Source organism: Piliocolobus tephrosceles, chromosome 16, assembly GCF_002776525.5.
Source record: "Piliocolobus tephrosceles isolate RC106 chromosome 16, ASM277652v3, whole genome shotgun sequence".
NCBI lineage: Eukaryota > Metazoa > Chordata > Mammalia > Primates > Cercopithecidae > Piliocolobus > Piliocolobus tephrosceles.
Genome location: NC_045449.1, coordinates 3073429 through 3094764, shown reverse-complemented (window position 1 = coordinate 3094764; position 21336 = coordinate 3073429). Strand labels below are relative to the sequence as shown.

Here is a 21336-nt window from a genome sequence, read left to right as displayed (position 1 = left end):
CAGTCACAGTCTCGGTGTGTGTACCTGTACTGGCCCCAGCAGTGGGCTTCTGCTCCGGGGCTTCTAGTTAAGCCGGGATCCACCTCTCTCTCATTTTCGGAGCAGCAGTTTGCCCTGTGACTTTAGTTCTCTGAGGAATCTAAGAAGAGTTGTTGCTTTTGAATTTGTTCCGCTTTTTCTTGTGGGAATGGGACTGATGACTTCTAAGCTCTTTACATGTTGGTGTGTAAACCGGGACTCTACGTTTTATTTTATTGATAACTGCTGGTGGTGAACATTTATGGTCTGTCCGACTTCTGTTTCTCCCTTTCTAACAGCTGCCAGTTTCCGTTTGGCATCCAGGTGGCTCTGGGGAGTGCGGTTCCAGCCAAGGCTCCAGAGTGGGGGTGTCAGAACATCTACTGGCCTGGCCACAGTGTGATGGTTCTATGTGGGCGTGTGACCTAAGTTACCTTAACAAGATCTTGACACTCGCATTTCTCAACTCAGTTTCCATGAGATAATTAAGCCCTACACAAATGACTTGACTATTTTCTTTCTTTTTTTTTTTTTTTTGAGATGGAGTCTTGCTCTGTCGCCCGGGCTGGAGTGCAGTGGCCGGATCTCAGCTCACTGCAAGCACCGCCTCCCGGGTTCACACCATTCTCCTGCCTCAGCCTCCCGAGTAGCTGGGACTACAGGCGCCCGCCACCACGCCCAGCTAATTTTTTTTGTATTTTTAGTAGAGACGGGGTTTCACCGTGTTAGCCGGGATGGTCTCGATCTCCTGACCTCGTGATCCGCCCGTCTCGGCCTCCCAAAGTGCTGGGATTACAGGCTTGAGCCACCGCGCCCAGCCAACTTGACTATTTTCTAAATTTCCCCCAAGGATACATAGCTGGCAACATTCTAGATGCATACGACAGAATTTAGTACATGACAGAGTGTATGTTTTAGGACGTTCAGTTAATTCCTTCAGGGAACTCTGGTTCAAAAGGACCACTCTAGACTGTTGCTCTTCATCAAGCAAAGAAATGACCTTGCTACCAAAAGTCTGACAGACGAAAAAGAGCTGCCAAATCTGACTCGGGCCAAAACCCAGAAGAGAAAGGAATCCTCAAAACAGACTGCTAATGATTGAACTGCTTCCCCTCAAAAGGCATTTGCTGACTCCAGCACAGGGACTGAGATAGCAGAGAGTGTAGCTGAGAGGCTAAGAAGTGAGCAGAGTTTTAGCGGCTTATGGGGCTGGAGAGAAAACTTGCAGGTAAGGTCCTGCCAGAGGGAAAAGTACAGTAAACATTCTCAGCTTTGAACTGGGACTTTGAGTGTGCTGTACATTCTAGGAGTAAGGCATCACTGGAAATAGGCCAAGCCTCGCAAAGAATGAAACTCGGCTTTAAGCAACTAACTCCATCATGGGTTGGATAAAAGAGATTTACTCCTATCCTTTCTGCTTGCCAGACTCAAAAACAAGTAATTTCTGGAAGAAGCAGCTATCATCCAGAGCAGTGCTATCCAATAGAAATTTCATATGAGGCTGGGCGCGGTGGCTCAAGCCTGTAATCCCAGCACTTTGGGAGGCCGAGATGGGTGGATCACGAGGTCAGGAGATCGAGACCATCCTGGCTAACACAGTGAAACCCCGTCTCTACTAAAAATACAAAAAAAAAAACTAGCCGGGCAAGGTGGTGGGTGCCTGTAGTCCCAGCTACTCGGGAGGCTGAAGCAGGAGAATGGCGTAAACCCGGGAAGCGGAGCTTGCAGAGATCTGAGATCCAGCCACTGCACTCCAGCCTGGGCAACAGAGCAAGACTCCGTCTCAAAAAAAAAAAAAGAAATTTCATATGAACCACATATGTGATTTAAATTTTTCAAGAGCCACTTTAATAAAAGTAAAGAGAAGCAGGTGAAATTAGTTTTAATGATGTGTTTTATTTAATTCATTAATCTAAAATATTACCACTTCATCTTAATATTTAAAATTTTTCATCTGTCATAGTTGTAGTGAAAAAAGAAAAATATTTAAAAAATAAAAAATGGTGAGAGATTTTACGTTTTTATATTTCTTTTTTTGTTTTGATTTTTGAGACGGAGTCTTGCTCTGTCGCCCAGGCTGGAGTGCAGTGGCCGGATCTCAGCTCACTGCAAGCTCCGCCTCCCAGGTTTACGCCATTCTCCTGCCTCAGCCTCCCGAGTAGCTGGGACTACAGGCGCCCGCCACCTCGCCTGGCTAATTTTTTTTGTATTTTTAGTAGAGACGGGGTTTCACCGTGTTACCCAGGATGGTCTCGATCTCCTGACCTAGTGATCCGCCCATCTCGACCTCCCAAAGTTACATTTATATATTTCATAGTCTTTGAACTCTGGTATGTGTATTTTAAACTTACAGCACATCTCAATTAGGATGCCAAATTTGCCTCAGAGATACTGGGTCTGGGTTCTCTCGTGAGGCCGCCTTAATAGTATCGGCTAGTGGTGCAGCTGTCTCAAGGCTTGACCAGGGAAAGATAAGCTCCCTGCTCATTCACATGGTGACTGGTAAGTTTCAACATTTTGCTGGTTGTTGGACTGGGGACCTAAGTGCCTCACTGGCTGTTGGCTGGAGGCCACCTTCAGTTCCTTGCTGCTAAGGCCTCTCAAAACTCGTCTGCTTCCTTCCACAGAGCAGTCAAGGGCAGAGAGCCAGAAAGAGAGGAGATGGAAATCATGTCTTTTATAACTTAATCTCAGATGTCATCAGTTTTACTGTGTTCTGTTTGTTAGAAGCAAGTCCCTAGATTTCAGCCACACTCAAGACAGGGGACTATACACAGACACGAATACCAGGAGGCAGCAATCACTGGGAGACATTTTAGAGACTGCCTGCCCCACAACCCAAATGTCCATCTGTAGATGAATGGACACGGATATGGTTTGGCTTTGTGACCCTACCCAAATCTCATGCTGAATTGTACTCCCCAGTGTTGGAGTGAAGGAAGAAAATGACAAACACAGAATTCAGGGTCATGGTTACTTCTGAAAGAGAGAGATACCTAGAAATTCCATGGTACTGGAAACTGAACAATTCACAACCAAAAAAGAAAAAATGCATGAGAGTGATTAACGAAAGAATGCAAACTGTTAACAAATACCTGGAAAAACATCAACCTTATTACCTCAGAGCTATTCAAATGAAAATAATAATGAGAGACACTTGTTCCCATAGGATAAAGAAGAATGTATTAAAACAATGGCAATATAGTGTTAGGGAAATGAAGTTAGTGAAAGCAGTAACAGTGGAGCTGCTTCTCCTGAAGTTGAGACTCAGGAGGCAAAACCAGAGGCAGGTCTTAAATGATTAAATGCTCACATCTGTAATCCTAGTGTGTCCAGAGTTGGTTCTTTCCAGTGGGTTTGTGGTCTCACTGACTTCAAGAACGGAGCTGAGACCTTCACGGTGAGTGTTGCAGCTCTTAAAGATGGCACGGACCCAAAGAGTGAGCAGCAGCAAGATTTACTGTGAAGAGTGAAAGGTCAAAGCTTCCACAGCATGCAAGAAGACCCCAGCAGGTTGCTGCTGCTGCCTGGGGGAGTGGCCAGTTTTCATTCCCTTATATTTTCACTCCCCCACCATGTTCCATTTATGTCCTAACAGAATGCCCTTTTTTCAATCCTCCCTGTGATTGGCTACTTCTAGGATCCTGCTGATTGGTGCATTTTACAGAGCACTGAGTGGTGCATTTTAAAATCCCTTTGCTAGCTACAAATCGCTGATTGGTGCATTTTACAATCCCCTTGCTAGCTACAGAGGATTGGTGCATTTTACAACCCTCTTGCTAGACAGAAAAGTTCTCGGAGTCCCCACTGGACCCAGGAAATCCAGCTGGCTTCACCTCTCACCAGTACTTTGGGAGGCTGAGGCAGGTGGATCACCTGAGGTCAGGAGTTCGAGACCAGCCTGGCCAACATGGTGAAACCCTGTTTCTACTAAAAGTACAAAAATTATGGCTGGGCCCAGTGGCTCACGTCTGCAATCCCAGTACTCTGGGAGGCCAAGGCGGGCAGATCATGAGGTCAGGAGATCGAGACTGCCCTGGTCAACATGGTGAAACCCCGTCTCTACTAAAATACAAAAAAATTAGCCGGGCATGGTGGCAGATGCCTGTAGTCCCAGCTACGCAGGAGGCTGAGGCAGGAGAATTGCTTGAGCCCAGGAGGAGGAGGCTGTAGTGAGCTGAGATCGTGCCACTGCATTCCAGCCTGGGCAACAGAGTCAGATTCTGTCTCAAGAAAAAAAAAAAAAGAAAGAAAGAAAAAAGCTTCAGTTCCAGCACTTAGTTTCTCCTGTGGTTTCAAGCTTGGTTCATCCAAGCATGCTCAGGTCACATGACCTAAGGACCCATGGCCACCGAAGAACAACTCACAACCTTGTTACATAAAAGTTGAAACAGATGGGTCTGGTGCAGCTGCAGCTGGGTTCGACAGAGGTGTCTTTGCTTCACCACAAAGCCGTAAACTCATTCTGAGCTGGACCTATGTTCACATCACTGCCATATCCCCGACAGGCCTTCCTCACAGTGGAGGAAGTTTTCCGTCTCCACTTCAAGGCCCAAAATTACCCCTCATGTCAACTTCCAGAAGGCTTTTCCTTGGAAGAGTCTTCCCAGAGCCCCATGCATGTCCTTGTTCCTCAGGCTGTAGATGAAGGGGTTCATCATGGGTGTCACCACCGCATACATCACTGTGGCTACTGAGTCCTTCATGGAGTAGGTTTGGAGGGGCTGCAGGTACACCATACCCAGAGTCCCATAGAAAAGGGAGACCACAGCCAAATGGGAGGCACAGGTGGAGAAGGCTTTGTACTTCCCAGTGGCTGAGGGTATTCGGAAGATGGCTGTGACAATGCGGGCATAGGACGTGATCGTGAAACCTAAGGGGATGAGGAAGATGAAACAGCCCGTGGCAACCAGTACGGTGTGGTTGATGTGGATGTTGGAACACGCCAGCCTCAGCAGGACGTACATCTCACAGAAGAGGTAGTGGATCTTTCGGGACCCACAGAAGGTCACCCTGGTCATGAGGAGGGTATGGATGAGGCCATAGAGGACAGAGAACACCCAACACAAGGAGAGGAGCAAGATACAGAGTCCAGGGCTCATGGCTGTGACATAGTGGAGGGGATGGCAGATGGCCACATAGCGGTCATACGCCATCACGGCCAGGATGAGGTTGTCCAGGGCCACCAAGGAGACCAGGAAGTAGAGCTGCGTCAGACACCCTGCATAGGAGATGGCTTTGTTCTGGGACTGGAGGTTCACCAGCATCTTGGGGATTGTGTTGGTGACAAAGAAGAGGTCAGTGAAGGAGAGGTTGGCCAGGAAGAAGTACATGGGGGTGTGCAGGCGGGAATCAGAGCTGATGGCCAGGATGATGAGCACATTTCCCACCACCGTGACCAGGTACATGGACAGGAACATCCAAAACAGGATCTGCTGCTGCTCAGGACTCTCTGACATTCCCAGGAGAAGGAACTCTGAACTTTTACTCTGGTTGCCTCCCTCCATTTCCCCAACTCTCTGCAACGTGAACACCAACAAATGTTTACAAGTTGCCCTCAATTGTAGAATGACATGAAGGTAAGAAAAATCAACTATTTTCTTAGCATTAAAAATATCTTAGACTAAATTTTATAATTGTTTAGATAGGCAACAAAGTCATAACAGGCACAAAAACAGAACATGGAAAATCTCTGTGCAACTTAATTATTCCAGCAACTTCTAATCTGGCATACTCAATATTACAGGAATAATATCTGTGACTTATTTTAAATCCTATCATCTTACTATACTCTTGAAATGTTTAAAGATGAGTGTGTTATGACATTGTATAGGTTTTAAGTGATTTTAAAACAGATGTATACATTATAAGTAATAGATATTGTACAACTAGACAAAGGGGAACATATTGGAAAGGAGAGGGAAAAATTATTATTTGCTTATATGGGAGTCTATCTGGGAACCCTCAATCCATGAAATGTCACTAGAAATAAAAAGAGATGTCAGTAAAGTTACCAAACACAAAATGAATAGACCGCAAAGTAATGGTGCTTCCAGTAAGCCATATAGTGTAGCCATAAAGCCTGTGCCCTCAGAATGGAAATCCGAGTACTACCACCGACTAGCTGTGAAACCTCAGACAGGTTACTTGAGCTCTTCAAGAGCTGGGATCCTTCATGTGCAGCCTAGAGGTGGTAAGGATAAACTTAAGCAATAAAGTATTCAAATATTGCCCATTATTCCATATATTACATCTATGTAAACAATTAGGTTAAAATACAAAGCAATCCATTTCCATTATCTAAGTATTATGACATTAACAAGAACTGGGCAGGACCTGCAGATTCTCCAGAGAGACATAAGATATATATTTAATAAATTGATAAAATTACCAAAAGTAAGGCATACTCACTTGCATTAACCTGAAGCTTAACCTCTCAAAGTCAAGATCGTGGGATTTGGGGGAAACAAAAGCTAACCTAAATTTCACCTAAAAGTAAGCATGAAAATAAGCTGGGAAAAGATTGAAACAGAGTAATGAAGGAAACCTACTCTGCCAAATATCCAGGCTCTAAAAAAGCCTGGTACTGATGCTGGAGTGAGCAGATGAGTAGAACTGGATGGAACTTCAGAAACAGCCAGTACACGTGGATTTAGTATATTGTTATGGTAGTACTTTTATTTTATATTTTACTATTTTATTTTATTTGTGACCAAGTTTCACTCTTGTCGTCAGGCTGGAGTGCAGTGGCACGATCTCAGCTCACTGCAACCTCCGCCTCCCAGGTTCAAGTGATTCTTCTGCCTCAGCCACCCAAGTAACTGGGATTACAGGTGCGTGCCACCACAGCCAGCTAATTTTTATATTTTTAGTAGAGATGGGGTTTCACCTTGTTGGTCAGGCTGGTCTCAAACTCCTGACCTCATGATCCGCCTGCCTTGGGCTCCCAAAGTGCTGGGATTACAGGTGTGAGCCACCGCGCCCAGCCTAAAATTTTATTTCAAATGCAATAAAGAGCCTTAAAGGACTTTAAGCAGAAGAGAGCACGTATATTTAGCAACTCTCCTTCTGCTTGCATTTTACCAGTAGTTTTTTTTTCTTTTGTTTTTTTGAGACAGAGTCTCACTCTGTTGCCCAGGCTGGAGTGCAGTGGCCGGATCTCAGCTCACTGCAAGCTCCGCCTCCCGGGTTCACACCATTCTCCTGCCTCAGCCTCCCAAGTAGCTGGGATTACAGGTGCCCACCACCTCGCCCGGCTAGTTTTTTGTATTTTTTTAGTAGAGACGGGGTTTCACCGTGTTCGCCAGGATGGTCTTGATCTCCTGACCTCGTGATCCACCCGTCTCGGCCTCCCAAAGTGCTGGGATTACACCAGTAGTATTTTAATAATCAAGTAGGGCTGCTGCATCTTTAAGGAGATGCTTTTTAAGTGTTTATCACAGTTAACAGCGTTCCCAACATGGAGCCATACTTGTGTTCCTGGTATAAACTATTAAAATTGACTTGCTAATGTTTTATTTGGCTTTTGTAGTAATATTTATAAATAAGATTGGTCCACAGCCTCTTTGTGTGTATGGGGGGGCAATCTTACTCACTTTGCGTTATCACACCTGCATTTATTTTGCAAAAGAAAATGCAATAGTATGGCAAAAAATACTGCAAGGAAATAGACTTTTTGGAGCTAAATCACAATGATTGGAAAAAGTATCTCTCAAAGAAGCAAGGGCAGTAGTTATAAGTTATACTGACAATTACTGAAGATAATTGAGATCGCACACTTTTTGCTTTTATGCGGGGAATCATTATCACAGTGCTGGACACTGAAGCAGATAGCAGACTCCTTGTGTCTGGTCTTCTAGTCTTTCATAAATTCAATTTTGTATTTCTTGAAGATCATAACAATATGCTCAAAAACTCATTTTCACACACGCACACACACTGTTACCATTGACAACTATTTTTTTCAGCATCAATTACTAAGTATTTTTCCACAAAAAGGAGAAAAACATACACTCAACAATGTCATTTTGTGACTTGGGAAACTAACAAAAAAGGACATGCTTTTGTTTCAGCGTATTCCAATTCTAGAAATTTATTTTAATATAATCAGAGTGTAAAAATGTAGATATTAGATGTTTCTCAGAACCTGTTAATAATAGAAAAAAAGTGTAGAACATAAACATTCAACATTTGAGATTTTCTTTGAAAGATTACAGAATAAGGAAATCCATAGAGATAGAAGGTAGACTAGTGGTTACCAGGAGCTGGGGAGAGGGAGACACAAGGAGCGACTGAGAAAGGGTACGAGATTCTTTCGAGAGTGATGAAAATGCTCCAGAATTAGACCATGCTGATAGTTGCAAAAGTGCATGAGTATATTAAAACCATTCCGGCCAGGTGCGGTGGCTCACGCCTGTAATCCCAGCACTTTGGGAAGCAAAGGCAGATGGATCACCTGAGGTCAGGAGTTTGAGACCAGCCTGCCCAACATGGTGAAACCCCATCTCTACTAAAAATACAAAACATTAGCCTGGCGTGGTGGTGGGCACCTGTAATCCCAGCTACTCGGGAGGTTGAGGCAGGAGAATCACTTGAACCTGGGAGGCAGAGGTTGCAGTGAGCCGAGATCGCGCCACTGCACTCCAGCTTGGGCAACAAGAGTGAAACTTTGTCTCAAACAACAATAACAAAAAACAAACAAACAAAAAATAATTATGTTGTACACTTTAAATGGCTGAATTTTATGGCATTATTTATATCTCAGTAAGTCTGTTTTAAAATTACACGATCCATCGAATTAATGGAACACTCTGAAATCATAAATAATGATGCTAATTTTTTATTTATATATGGAAAGATGTTCATAGTAATTATTAAATTAAACATCCAGTTTATTGTTCTTCTATGATAATGTAAAAAACATGCAGGTCACCCACACTGGATGCTAGTGCTACGGACTTGTCAGTATCACTGTGAGGATGAAGGCAAGAACATAAAGGGCTCAGCACCTGTGCTGCGTCGGGTGTGCTTTCGAAATTACAAAGCAGATCACGGATCTTCCCTGTAGTAGCTGAGCTTTCCCGTGTCCTCCAGAGCAGCCCAACTTTGTGGCCAGTTGGTCAGTGCTCCAGGCTGCTTTATCCCCAGTGGCCTCTCCTACTCCCTGGCCTTGCACTACTAGAATAGAAGAAACACTTTTCCTTCCATCCTTAGCCTCCCTCTTCCTTTTCACCAAATGCCCTTTCTCCACTCTGATCTTCCATTGTCAGCCTGGGAAAACCCATTATTGCTCCCAGCCAAGCACCTCCTCCCACCTGAGGTCATAATGGCAGGTTCTGCATTGTGTCTTGGTCTTTACATTCTTTTATCCATCTCATGTTTTTCCTAAATGTCTGTTTTCGCACGACAGTGTGAGCGCCTCCACAGCAGGGAAAACATCATTTTCATTACTGCATCCTCTGGACCTCAGCCAGTACCAGTCATTGTGTAGGCATCCATACATAAGGGCTGAACTGAACTGCATAGACTATTCGACACTCCGTGCAATTGAGAACGATAAGGAATCGTCATGAGCCCAAGAGCCTAAGAAAATAGGAGACAGTACAGAGAGAAATGCATTTGTTTGAAAAACCAGCCAGTGCGCCAGGAAAGGGTAGAACCTGTTCTGCAAATCCAATCGGGAACATTATTAATTGGAAGTAACCAAAGAATAAATAAATGTAGATGTGGAAACTGTGAGTAACCCAGAAGTCATTTGGAGCTCCAGGTGAAGGGTAGAGGATGAGGCAGGCCCTGCGTTTAGGAAATGAGTGGATACGTTACTCCAGTTCACCAAATCCAGTTCTCAGATATTCAGTGCCACTGGTATATTAGAAAATTTCGAGTCAGAAGTTTGGGTTTGAACCCAAGTTTAACGCATACAACTGTTTTTTGAGCAAACCACCACCATTTACTCAGCATTTGGTCAGACGTGTTAAATACTTTATAAAGAGCTTTTGTTCACACAACAACCCTGCTTGGTCCTATTGTCCCATTTTATAGATGAGGAACTGAGGCTTGGAAAGTAAGTTTGTTTCCTGAAATTGCTTGACTAGTAAGTGATGGAGCCCAGATTTGACTCCCCTATTCTATCGCTCAAGTCCGCTCCCTACCAGGCCTGGTGCCTGGAGTTCAGGGCCCTCTGGGACTCTTCCCTGACAGGTGACAGGGAAAGCCCGAGAGCCCCAGAGGAATCAATACCACTGCTTTCTAGCCCTCAAGGCAGAGGTCTCCTGACCCTGTGCATCAGAATCACCTGTGATGCCTCAAAACAAAAAGTCAGTTTTCTGGCCCTGTATTTTGAATTCTGTTCTGAGAACCAAGTCTTTTTAGGAAGCACCCGGTGATTTGGATCCTACACTTTGGGAAACACTGCTCTGAGTCTCTAAGAGTCAGTGTTTCTGAACACTTGTGTGGTCAGATGGCCTTAGAGAGACAAAGCCCCTCGCAGCGTGGCTGTGGAGAGAAGGGAGAGAACGTGGGGGCCGTATGGAAAAGGACTCCGTGCTTGGTGTCAGGACACTGCGCTTGGTACCTCCTCTGTCGTTTCCTGACTGCGTGACCTGGGGCAGGGCATGCAACATCCCTGAGCCTCCTCCTCGCACCCACAAAGACTTTCTTGCAGGTCGCGAGAATCACATGCAACAGGGTGTGTGACAGCACTTTGCAAACAAGCATTAAAATAATTGCAGGGATTTTTCAATTCCCTTTCAACACTAAGAGGTTAGATTAAACGAAGAGTTTTTAAAGTATGCAAGGGTGTTTGTGGGAGGGAAAATGGAGAAGGGGAGGGGAGGGAAGGGCAGGGAAGGGAAAGGAAGGGAAGGGAGGGAGAGAGAGAGAGAAAGAAAGGAAAGAAGGAAGAAAGGAAGGAAGAAGGGAAGGGAGGAAGGAAGGAAGGAAAGAGAGAAAGAATGAGAAAGAAAAAAGAAGGCCAGAGAGAAAGAAAGAAGGAGGGAAGGAAGGAAGGAAGGAAGGAAGGAAGGAAGGAAGGAAGGAAGGAAGGAAGGAGAAAAGAAAAAAGGAAAAGAAAAGAGAAACGGAAAGGAAAAGAAAAGAAGGCCTGAGCCTGAACATCTAGACCTTACCAGTGTCCGTGCTGCTCTCAGAATTCACAGGTTCTGTTGCCTCCACTTTTTTCCTCCATCCAGTGAATGTTCACAGTCAGGACATACAGGGCCCTAAGTCTGGTTGTGGGACTCAAGGCTGGAGCAGGGTACACGTGAAAAGCAGGGGAACTGGCGCCTGGACCTTTGGTCCCCAGAAGAAAGGAGACACAATGTAAGACAGGGTGTCCCAGCGAGGCTGGCGGACCTGCAAGCTGATGCCTGAGCCTCAGGTCAGGAAGGAAGGGGCCAGAGTCAGAACTGTGTCGGGATTATTTATCAGCTTGGGGGAGGCCTCAGGGAGACAATCCCAAGATGGTTTCTTCAGATAAACATGGGTAATTGCCTCAATCTCAATATCTATGAGAAAAGGCCTCTGCATATTTGCACTGTTTTTGCAGGCAAGCCGATTAGAAAGCCAATTAAAAAAACTTGTCAATGACTACTTAATAATAATATGGGTTAAGTAGGATGGGGTTTTGAATTTTTTTTTTTCAGTCAAATGGCATCTTAGGTACCACTGCTGGGGGAGTCCTCAAAATATGCACTTCTAGTCATTCTCTTAAGAGCTGAGATCTGGATTCTGTGTGTGTGTGTGTGTGTGTGTGTGTGTCACACACAGAGATAGAGATTGATTGATTGATTGATTCTTAGGCTAAGAAGATGGTTTTGGCCCATAGCTACGAGGGTTGCATGCCTGATGGTGGAGGAATTGCAGGCCAGGCAGTGTGTCCTATGGCCTTGGAATGAACTAGAAAGGCCCGGGCTCCCCTGAAAATGACAAGTTATCTCATTCCACGGGCTCTGCTGAACCAGAGCGTGCGCGTGCCTTCCTTCTTCAGCTGCTGTCAAAGCAAAGCTAGGCTGTGCTTCCACGGCAGCCCTTTCCTTGTATTGCATTTCACCTGGGGTGTTTGTGTGAGTGTATACACTACAATTTGATACGGCTTCTGAAGGCTTACAGTCAGGAAGTAGCAGCCACATCTTGTGTCAGTTGACTGTGGCCTCAGTCCTCTTATCCATCTGTTCATTCAACAAGTATTTATCAAGCATTTACTATGTATGAAACATTGACCCAGATTCTGGGAAAACTGGTGAACGGAACCAGAATGTCTAATCAGGTGCCTGCTGGCTGGGAAGCCGCGAGGGTAGATGCTGAGAGGTTCTGCGTTTGAATGTTTGTTACTTTGATTTCCCTTCCAAAAGCACAGTCTCGGCTTGCCTCCCTGCGTTTTACCTCCTAAATTCCTCTCTGATCCTTCCCCTCCTTTATGCTTCTGTTACTGCCTCTTCAGGTCCTTCTCCTCATTTGGGCCAATCTGGCAGCCTCCAAACTGATGTCCCTGACTTCCCCCTTCAGCCCTGTTTCACATCCATTGTTGGGAATGCCACTTAACACAAAGCTGGGTGTGTCATTTCCATGCCTGAGACTTTTCATGGCTGTCTACTGTCTATTGCATAAAATCCAAGCTCCTTAACTAGCCATAGGAGACGCTCAATGACATTGCTCACACGTGTCTGTGGACACGTGGAGATGATCTTCAAGAACAGTTCTCCCTTCAAAGGCAGACTTGCTGTCCAGCTGTGAGGAGCGTGGTCAGCAGACAGCCTTCAGCTGTCAGCTCCTTTAGGGTTTACCGTAGCTACAGAGAGCCTCCTTCCCCAAGGCAGTCCCTTTACCTGGATAGCCCACACCCGGTGATTGAGGCAGGGGTATAAAGACTCTCCATTTTAACCTGATACGTGTCCATTCCAAAAGTCATGCATTGAAACTTCATAGCCAGTGCGATAGTATTAGGAGGTGGGGCCTTTAAGAGGCGACTGGGCCACGAGGCTCCTCCCACGTGAATGGGATTAAGACCCTTTATAAAAGAGGCTTCAGGTGGGGTTTGGCTTTCTTGCGCTTTCACCTTCCCCATGTGAAGCTGCGGTGTTCTTGCCCCCCCGAGAGGATGTGGACGCAGGATGCCGTCTCGGAAGCAGAGAGACCAGGTCCTCTAGCTGGCAGCTTGGTTTGGATTTCCCAGCCTCCAGAACTGTGAGAAATAATTTTCTGTTTTTAATATACTACCAGTTTCAGGCATTTTGTTATAGAAGCAGAAAATGTGCTGAGACAATCGGCTTTCTGGGAGGCCAGCCTGCAATTTGACCTCCCCCTGTGCCCAGTCAAGCTTCCGCCCTTGTTCCATCACAGGTGTTGTTCCCCAGTGAACACCTGTTACTCCAAACTCCTTCTCATACTTGCTTCTGGAGCCCCAGCCCGTGACACTGCCTGGATAGCGTCATTGCCGCCTCTCTCTTTATATCAGACTCCCTGTCAGTCCCCGCACACACCCTGTTCTAAATCCCCGTGCTTTCATGTGTGCAATTCCCCTGGCCTCAACTTTTCTTCTCATTTTTTTTTCTGGTCAACAAAACTTCTCTGTTTCCTGCCCTGTCAAACCCAGCTCAGGGAATATCTCCTGCCTGGCTCCTTGTTGCTGGGCTTGGCTGGCTTCTTTGTTCTCTCCCACCTCCCTTTGCTTACGGAGTACTGCTACAGTTAGTGGGTGCAGTGTTGGACACAGAAGTGACGGATTCCGGAGCAGAAAGGGACCCGGGACTACCTGACACGGTGGTTAATTGTGGTTCTGTAGCAGGAGCTGCGATGAACACGGGAGAACAGATACACCTTCAACACACCGACTTCATTTCCTTCGGGTGCATACCTAGAACGGGATTACTGAAACATACGGCAGCTTCATTTTAAAAAGTAATTAATGTTTTTAGAGGCAAGATCTCACTCTTTCGCCCAGGCTGGAGTGCAGTGGCACAGTCACAGCTCACTGCAGCCTTGCCCTCCTGGGCTCAAGAGATCCTCTTGGGGCCTTAACCTCCCCAGTAGCTAGGACTACAGGTGTGTGCCACTATGCCCGGCTAGCTTTCTAAATTTTGTGCTTGTAGAGACGGGCTATTGCCATGTTGTCCAGGTTGGTGTCAAACTCCTGGCTGTAAGTGATCCTCCTGCCTCAGCCTCCCAAAGTGTTGGGATTACAAGCATGAGCGACTGTGCCCAGCAGCGGTTCTATTTTTATTTTTTAAAGAACCTCCATACCATCTTCCATAATTGCCATACTAATTTACATGCCCACCAACAATGCCTAAAAGTTACCTTTTCTCCACATTCTCCAATACTCATCATTCATCTTTATGGTGAACGCTCTTCTGACAAGCATGAGATGATATCTCATGGTGATTTTGATGTACATTTTTCTAATGATTAGTGATGCAGAGCATATTTTCATGTACCTATTGGCCATTTGTATGTCATCTAAAGAAACACTGGTTCATAGATCTATAAAGAACACCACTGGTATTTTGATATGTATTTTTTTGCATTTATAGATTGCTTTGAGTAACATGGACATTTTTGTAATGGTAATTCTTTCAATCCATGAACAGGGAATATTTTCGCATTTACTATTCTCTTTTCAATTTTTTCTTCCATGTTTTATAGTTTTTATTTTAGAGATCTTTCATCTTTCTGGTTAAGTGTACTCCAAGGGGCCTTCTGGTTTTGGTAGCTGTTGTGAATGGTATGGTTTCTCCATTTTTTTTCAGATAGTTCACTATTCATGTATAGATGAGACGTTTCTGTTTTTATGCCAGTAGCATAGTATTTTGTTTAAAGTTGTTTTATAATATGTTAATATGTTTTGAAATCAGAGTGTGATGCCTTCAGCTCTGTTCTTTTTGCTGGAGTTTATTTTTGGCTATTGGGGTCTTTTGTGGTTTTACACGAATTTGTTTTTGTTTATTAAAAGTTTTAAAATTTTTTCAATATGGGGGGGGGTACATGTGCAGGTTTGTTTAATGTGTATATTGCACCCAGTCAGAGAGCATCGTACCAAGTAGGTAGTTTTTCAACCCATGCCTCCCTCCCCTCCTCCCTGCCATTGGTCTGCAGTTTCTTTTGTTCTCATGTTTATGTCCACATGTGTTCAGTGTTTAGTTCCCACCTATAAGTGAAAACGTGTATTTGGTTTTCTGTTCCTGAGTTAGTTTGCTTAGGATTATGGCCTCCAGCTCCATCCATGTTGTTGGAAAGGACATGGCTTCATTCTTTTTTATGACTGCATAATATTCCATGGTGTATATAGGCATTTTCTTTATCCAGTCAACCACTGATGGGCACCAAAGTTGAATCCATGTCTTTGCTATTGTGAATAGCACTGTGAGGGACATATGCATACATACGTCATTATGGTAGAATGATTTATATACCCAGTAATGGAAATGCTGGGTCGAATGGTAGTTCTAAGTTCTTTGAGAAATCTCCAAACTGCTCTTCACAGTTGCTGAACTAGTTTACATTCCCACCATCAGCATATAAGCCTTCCCTCCCTTTTTTCCACATTCTTGCCAGCATGTGCTTTTTTTGGACTTTTTGTTAATAGCCATGTTGACTGGTGTGAGATGGTATCTCATTGTGGTTTTGATTTGCATTTCTCCGATGATAAGTGATGCTGAGCAATGTTTTCATACGTTTATTGTCCAATCGTGTCCCTTCCCTTGAGACATGTCTTTTCCTTTGCCCATTTTTTAAATGGAGTTATTTTTTTGCTTGTTGATTTAAGTTCCTTACAAATACTGGATATTAGACATTTGTCAGATGCACAGTTTGCAGATATATTCTCCCGTTCTGCAGGTCATTTGTTTACTCTCTTGATAGTTTCTTTTGCTGTGCAGATGCTCTTTAGTTAATCAGGTCCCACTGTTCAATAGTTTGACTTAATTTTTCCTATCTGGAGGCCTTTTATTTCTCTTGCCTGATCGCTCTGGCTAGGCCTTCCAGTGCTATGTTGAATAGGAGTGGTGAGAGTGGGCCTCCTTGTTTTGTTCCAGTTCTCAAGGGGAATGGCTCCAGCTTTTGCCCATTCAGTGTGATGCTGGCTGTGGGTTTGTCATAGATGGTTCTTACTGTTTGGAGGTATGTTCCTTGGATGCCTACTCTGTCGAGGAGTTTTATCATGAAGGGATGTTGGACTTTACCAAAACCTTTTTCTGTTTCTGTTGAGATGATCGTATGGTTTTTGCTTTTAATTCTGTTTATGTGATAAATCACATTGATCGCTTCGTGTATGTTGAACCAGGCTTGAATCCCAGGAATTAAGGTTGGGCAAGTCCAGATGGTCATTTTACAGGTACTTGCTGACATGCAGTTGCCTCTCAACCTGGGGAAGACTAATGAAAGCAACTGGCTTGTGTGGGGAAGGTGGCTCAGGATTTGAGCCTGAGAGGCGAACGGACAGTGTTTCCTGCAGCATGATGTTGACTAGTTTCTTCTGGTGTGGCATCTCTATTGGCCAGAATACTGAGCAGTTCCCAAGATCTGTGTGCTGGCTACTGTAAGTCCTGCTTCATTCTTTGTTTCTAACTGACCCCAGGTGGTCTAACTCTGCTGGTACTCTCTCTGTTTCCCCTAGGATGTGACAAGCATGAGCTTGTCTCCTCCTACAAAGGATCCCAGAATGGTGGGGAAACTGAGTATTGGCCTCCAGTTCACTTTTCTTATTGTAGAAACTGTGGGTCTCGGGACATTCTCTGTGTGTGGTGCGGCACTGACTGTGGGGAGGGTGAAATGGTCAGAGAACCATTTCTGTTACTCTTTGGTCATGGCTTTTCTCAATTGTGTGGCCCAGGGTGGTGTCTCAGCCTCAATCCCAATTCCTGGAATATTCAAGATGGTTTTCTAAAAATTTTAAGTTCCAGGATACATGTGCAGGATGTGCAGGTTTGTTACATAGATAAATGTGTGCCATGGTGTTTTGCTGCACCTGTCAACCCATCACGGAGGTACTCAGCCCTGCATGCATTAGCTTTTTCTCCCGATTCTCTCCCTCCACTGCCCCCAGCCCCACAACAGGCCCCAGTGTGTGTTGTTCCCCTCCCTGTGTGCTTGTGTTAGGAGGGTATTCCTGATTGTGGGGGCTTCTAGTTGGATTTCTGTGTGGGGGAGTGAAATGGGGAACTCCTATTCTGCCATCCTGCTTATGTCACTCTCTTGCTGACTGTTGTTTAAATAAGGACTCTATGATTCAGATATTCTATGTGTTTGGAGGGGAAGGAAGTATTGTTATGGACTGAATGTTGTGTCCCTGCCAAATCCAAATGTTGAAGCTCTAATCCCCCATGTGATGGTACCTTTGGGGGGTTATTGGGTTTAGAGGAGCTCATGATGGTGAGCCCCATAGTGGGATTAGTGCTCTTATAAGAAGAGGAGGAGACCAGCGCTTTTCCTTTCTCTCCTTGCATACACAAAGGAGAGGTCATGTGAGCACACAGCAAGATGGTGGCTGCCTACAGGCTAGGAAGAATTCTTAGCAGAACCCAACCATGCTGGCATCCTGATAGTGACTCCTAGCTTCCACAACTGTGAGAAAATAAATCTGTTGTTTAAGCCACCCAGTGTATGGTATTTTGTAATAGCAGCCCTAATTGACTAAGACAAATGTGTTTTCCATATCTAATCATTCATCTAATTTCAAACCCAATGGCAGACCAAACGTTCAGATCCTTTAAAAACTAAAAAAGTAATTATGAATAATTTCAAACATACAATAAGAAAATAATTTTAGAGAGATATATACCATCCACAAAATTAAAAATATTAATTTGTTACCTGATCATATCACTTCTTTCTCCAAAAAAGATTTAAAATATTATAGATAACACTAAAGCATTATCCCCATTCCTTTCCCTCATTTTATTCTCCTTTTCAAAGGAACTAGTTTCCTGAATTTGGGAACAATTTTCAAGTATGTTTGTACTTTAGGAGAATGGTTCTCAATCTTTTGGTTTCAGGATGCATTTACCTGCTTAAAATTTTCAGGACCAAAAGAGCTATGAGCTGTGTTTATGTGGGTTATATCTATCAATATTCTCATATTAGACATGTAAAATATTTACTAATTCACTCATAAAACAGTAATACCATGACATGTTTTTATAGTAGGATTTTAAATAGAAATAACTATATTAAAAAAAATTATTGAAGAATAGCCTGGTTTTACATTTTTTCAAATCTTTTTAATGTCTGGCTTAATAGAAGAGATCTAGATTCTTGTATCAGCTTCTGCATTTATTTGTAGTGATATGTTATTTTGGTTGACATGTAGGAAGAAAATTCAGCCTTATACAGATATGTAATTGCAAAAGGGAGGATTATGTTAATGACTTTCTCAATTAATATTATTTGATGCTACATCAAAACGTGGCACGTAGTCTTTTTTTTTCTCATTTAATAGTTTTATTGATTTTTTTTTTACAAGGAGAAATTAACATGACTGGACCCTGAAAACTTATCTCTGCCTGTGAACTAAGATGACTTGTTTTCTTCGTTTTAAGAACAATGTCAAAGCTGAGATTCTTGCTACTATATAACGTCCCCTTCTCCCCATCTCACCCTTTCTCCCACATACGTTTCTTTACTGAAATGGGTTTTAACTGTCAAACACTAGTTCATATTTTCCTAATTATTTATCACTGTAACAAGGACAGGGACAATGGCTGGGTTGAAATCCTAGCCCTGCCATTTAATAGCCTTAGCCATGGGCAAATTACTTACTAAGCTAATATTAGTGCCTGTCTCATAGGGTTGTGACGAATACTGAATTAGTTAATACATGTAAAATCTTTGAAACAGGGCTCAGAAGAAGCACCAAAACTTAGTTAAATCCATTAGCACGAGCACAGTTTCATCCTTTCTGAGTGTCTAGCTAAGGCCTTGATGACTTGCACAAACTCAAACTGTACCAGAAGAAGATGATCCCACGAAGTGAGGCCTGAGCCAATGGCTCTGCGGCCTTTCCTGTGGCTATGTACATGTAAGGGCTGCCAACAGCAATTGGAGGCAAGTCACAGAGCCATGAGGATTGGAATCGCAAAAATGTTTCAGGTTAGTAGCAATGCAGAATCTGAGAACACATCAATAGACATTTTATCCCCTATGTCATTAAAATCCATTGGCTTCTTTTGCGTTTTAAATTGATCTTTTATTTATGTGTAACTTTTTCACATAATGCACTGGTCATTTGAAAAATACTGGCTCACTGAGTTATGCAGTTCTTCCAAATGTTGACACATTTCATGTATATATGAAATATATATCCATCACCATAATGGATGAATTTCCCAAAGGGGTGATATTTGCTGGATAGACTAAATATTTATTACTGGCAACAAATACTGTCAGTTTCTCTTACAGTGACAGACTCACTTCATTTATTTTGTGGCAACATCTGCCAAATACCAATTCTGAATAACTATAGTTTATCAGTCATTCTAACAGATAAAATGAATGTTCCCTGAAATGGCTGGTTGAGCCCAAATTCAAACAATCATTCAAGTGCTTTCTCATAAGACAACCATTGTAATTTGAGATGCAGAAGTGCTCTATGGTACTAGCCATTATATTATACAAAATATTAAAAAGATATACATGAAAAGATGTAATTTAATAAAATCTAGTGCTTTATCAAGGACAACATTTGTTTAGAATTTTCTTTCTCTGCATCTATTGACATGTTGATTTTTTCTTTTAATTTGTCAATATAGTAAACACTTATGGATTAAAAAGTATCAAATTATCTTTACATATCTTTGATATATCCTAATGGGTCCTTATGCAGTATTATTATTTTAAATTCTCTGTTGGATTCAATTTACTAGTATTTTCTTTGGGATACCTGTATTTATATTTTTAAGTGAAATTAGCTCCTGCACTTTTCTTTCTTGTACTCTTTTTATGCTTTAATATCAGGTGATAATTATGACATAAAGCTACTTGGGAAGTTGTTTTTTTTTCTATTCTCTGCAAATTTTTTTTTTAAATACTCGATGATCCATAACTTCCGAAAAGTTGCTTATAAATGGATTTATATTTGTGATATGTGTTCATATTCATATATATGTGAATATTTAAAATGATTGTTTAAATTCTAGTTATAGGACTATTTATTTTTTCCGTTTCTTCTTGAGTCAGCTTTGACAAGTCAGATGTTTTTCAAGGATTTATTTATTTTGTCAATGTTCAAAATTATTGGCATGTAGATGTTGATGATATTCCCTCTTCATCATCCTAATCTTGATGTTATCTTTAGTTTTTACCCCCATTCTTCCCACTGTAGTCTTTACTTGTGTCTTTTCTTTCCTTGCTCAATATCCCAGAGGTTTATTCACTTCATTTTATTTTAAAAGAACCAGTCTTTGGCTTTTAAAATCCTCTTCATTGTATTTTTGTTTTATATTTTATTGAGTTTGATTCCTAATTTATTTATTAAAATATCTCCTTTCCTCTGTATTCTCTGGGATCACTAAATTGTTCATTTGTTCCAGAATCCTCCCCTTCTACTGACCGTACTACCACTGCTATTTATGAATATGCATTGAGGTTTGAGAGTTTTGTTTTGAGGGATGGATGGAACTCTTGCATGAAGAGAAGGAAGGTGAGGAACTACAGAAATAAAAGCTAGGATGGTCTTTCCAAGGGCAAGGTCTGACTTCCTACAGAGAAAAAGAATGCAGGGAAAAGGCAAGAGAGTATTGCTCTGAGACCCCAAAGATAAAATCAACCCGGACCACAACAGGAATTTTGTTGGCATTTCTGCAGGAACCATATGGGTTGTGTCCAGAGTGACTATATGTCAACATTGAAGTGGTGCATGTTGTACCTGTTAGAGCGTCAAGAAAGGGGAAGCCTCACCCAGGCCATCTGTGGTAGGGGTAGTGCAAAGTGTCTTCTCCAAAGAGCTTGAAGATAGCAGGCTCCTTAGAGAAGCCAAACTGCTGGGTCATAAGTGAATGGGTGCTAGAGAACATGAGAGCCCTCCCTAAGCTATGACTGGGTATATATAGATAAGCCTAGGACTGTGGGCCTGTGATCAAGCAGGTTTAAATATTTGACCCTGTAAAATCCTGGTAGTAGTGTTAGCATGACAGATTATTTATTGCCAAGGCTGGTGAGGTCTGGGAGGCACTGGGATACACATTATGTCTTTTTTTCACCACAGGCAGATATGCTCATCTCATTCTGAGCTGGATTTGTACCCTAATGACTGTTGTATATCCCACAACATAATGCCTGACGTCTGGTGAAGGGTATTTCCAGTCTGCAATCCTCTTTTCAAAATTACCT

The 21336-nt window shown here is 43.0% G+C and overlaps 1 protein-coding gene across 1 annotated transcript; it reads right to left on the bottom strand.

Moving 5' to 3' along the window:
* Positions 1–4583: 4583 nt before the first annotated feature.
* On the bottom strand, positions 4584–5573 carry LOC111521225 (olfactory receptor 1D2). The gene has a single exon (XM_023184464.1). It carries the CDS (start codon positions 5523–5525, stop codon positions 4584–4586), a length of 942 nt encoding a protein of 313 aa, XP_023040232.1. The 5' UTR covers positions 5526–5573.
* Between the last annotated feature and the right edge of the window lie 15763 nt (positions 5574–21336).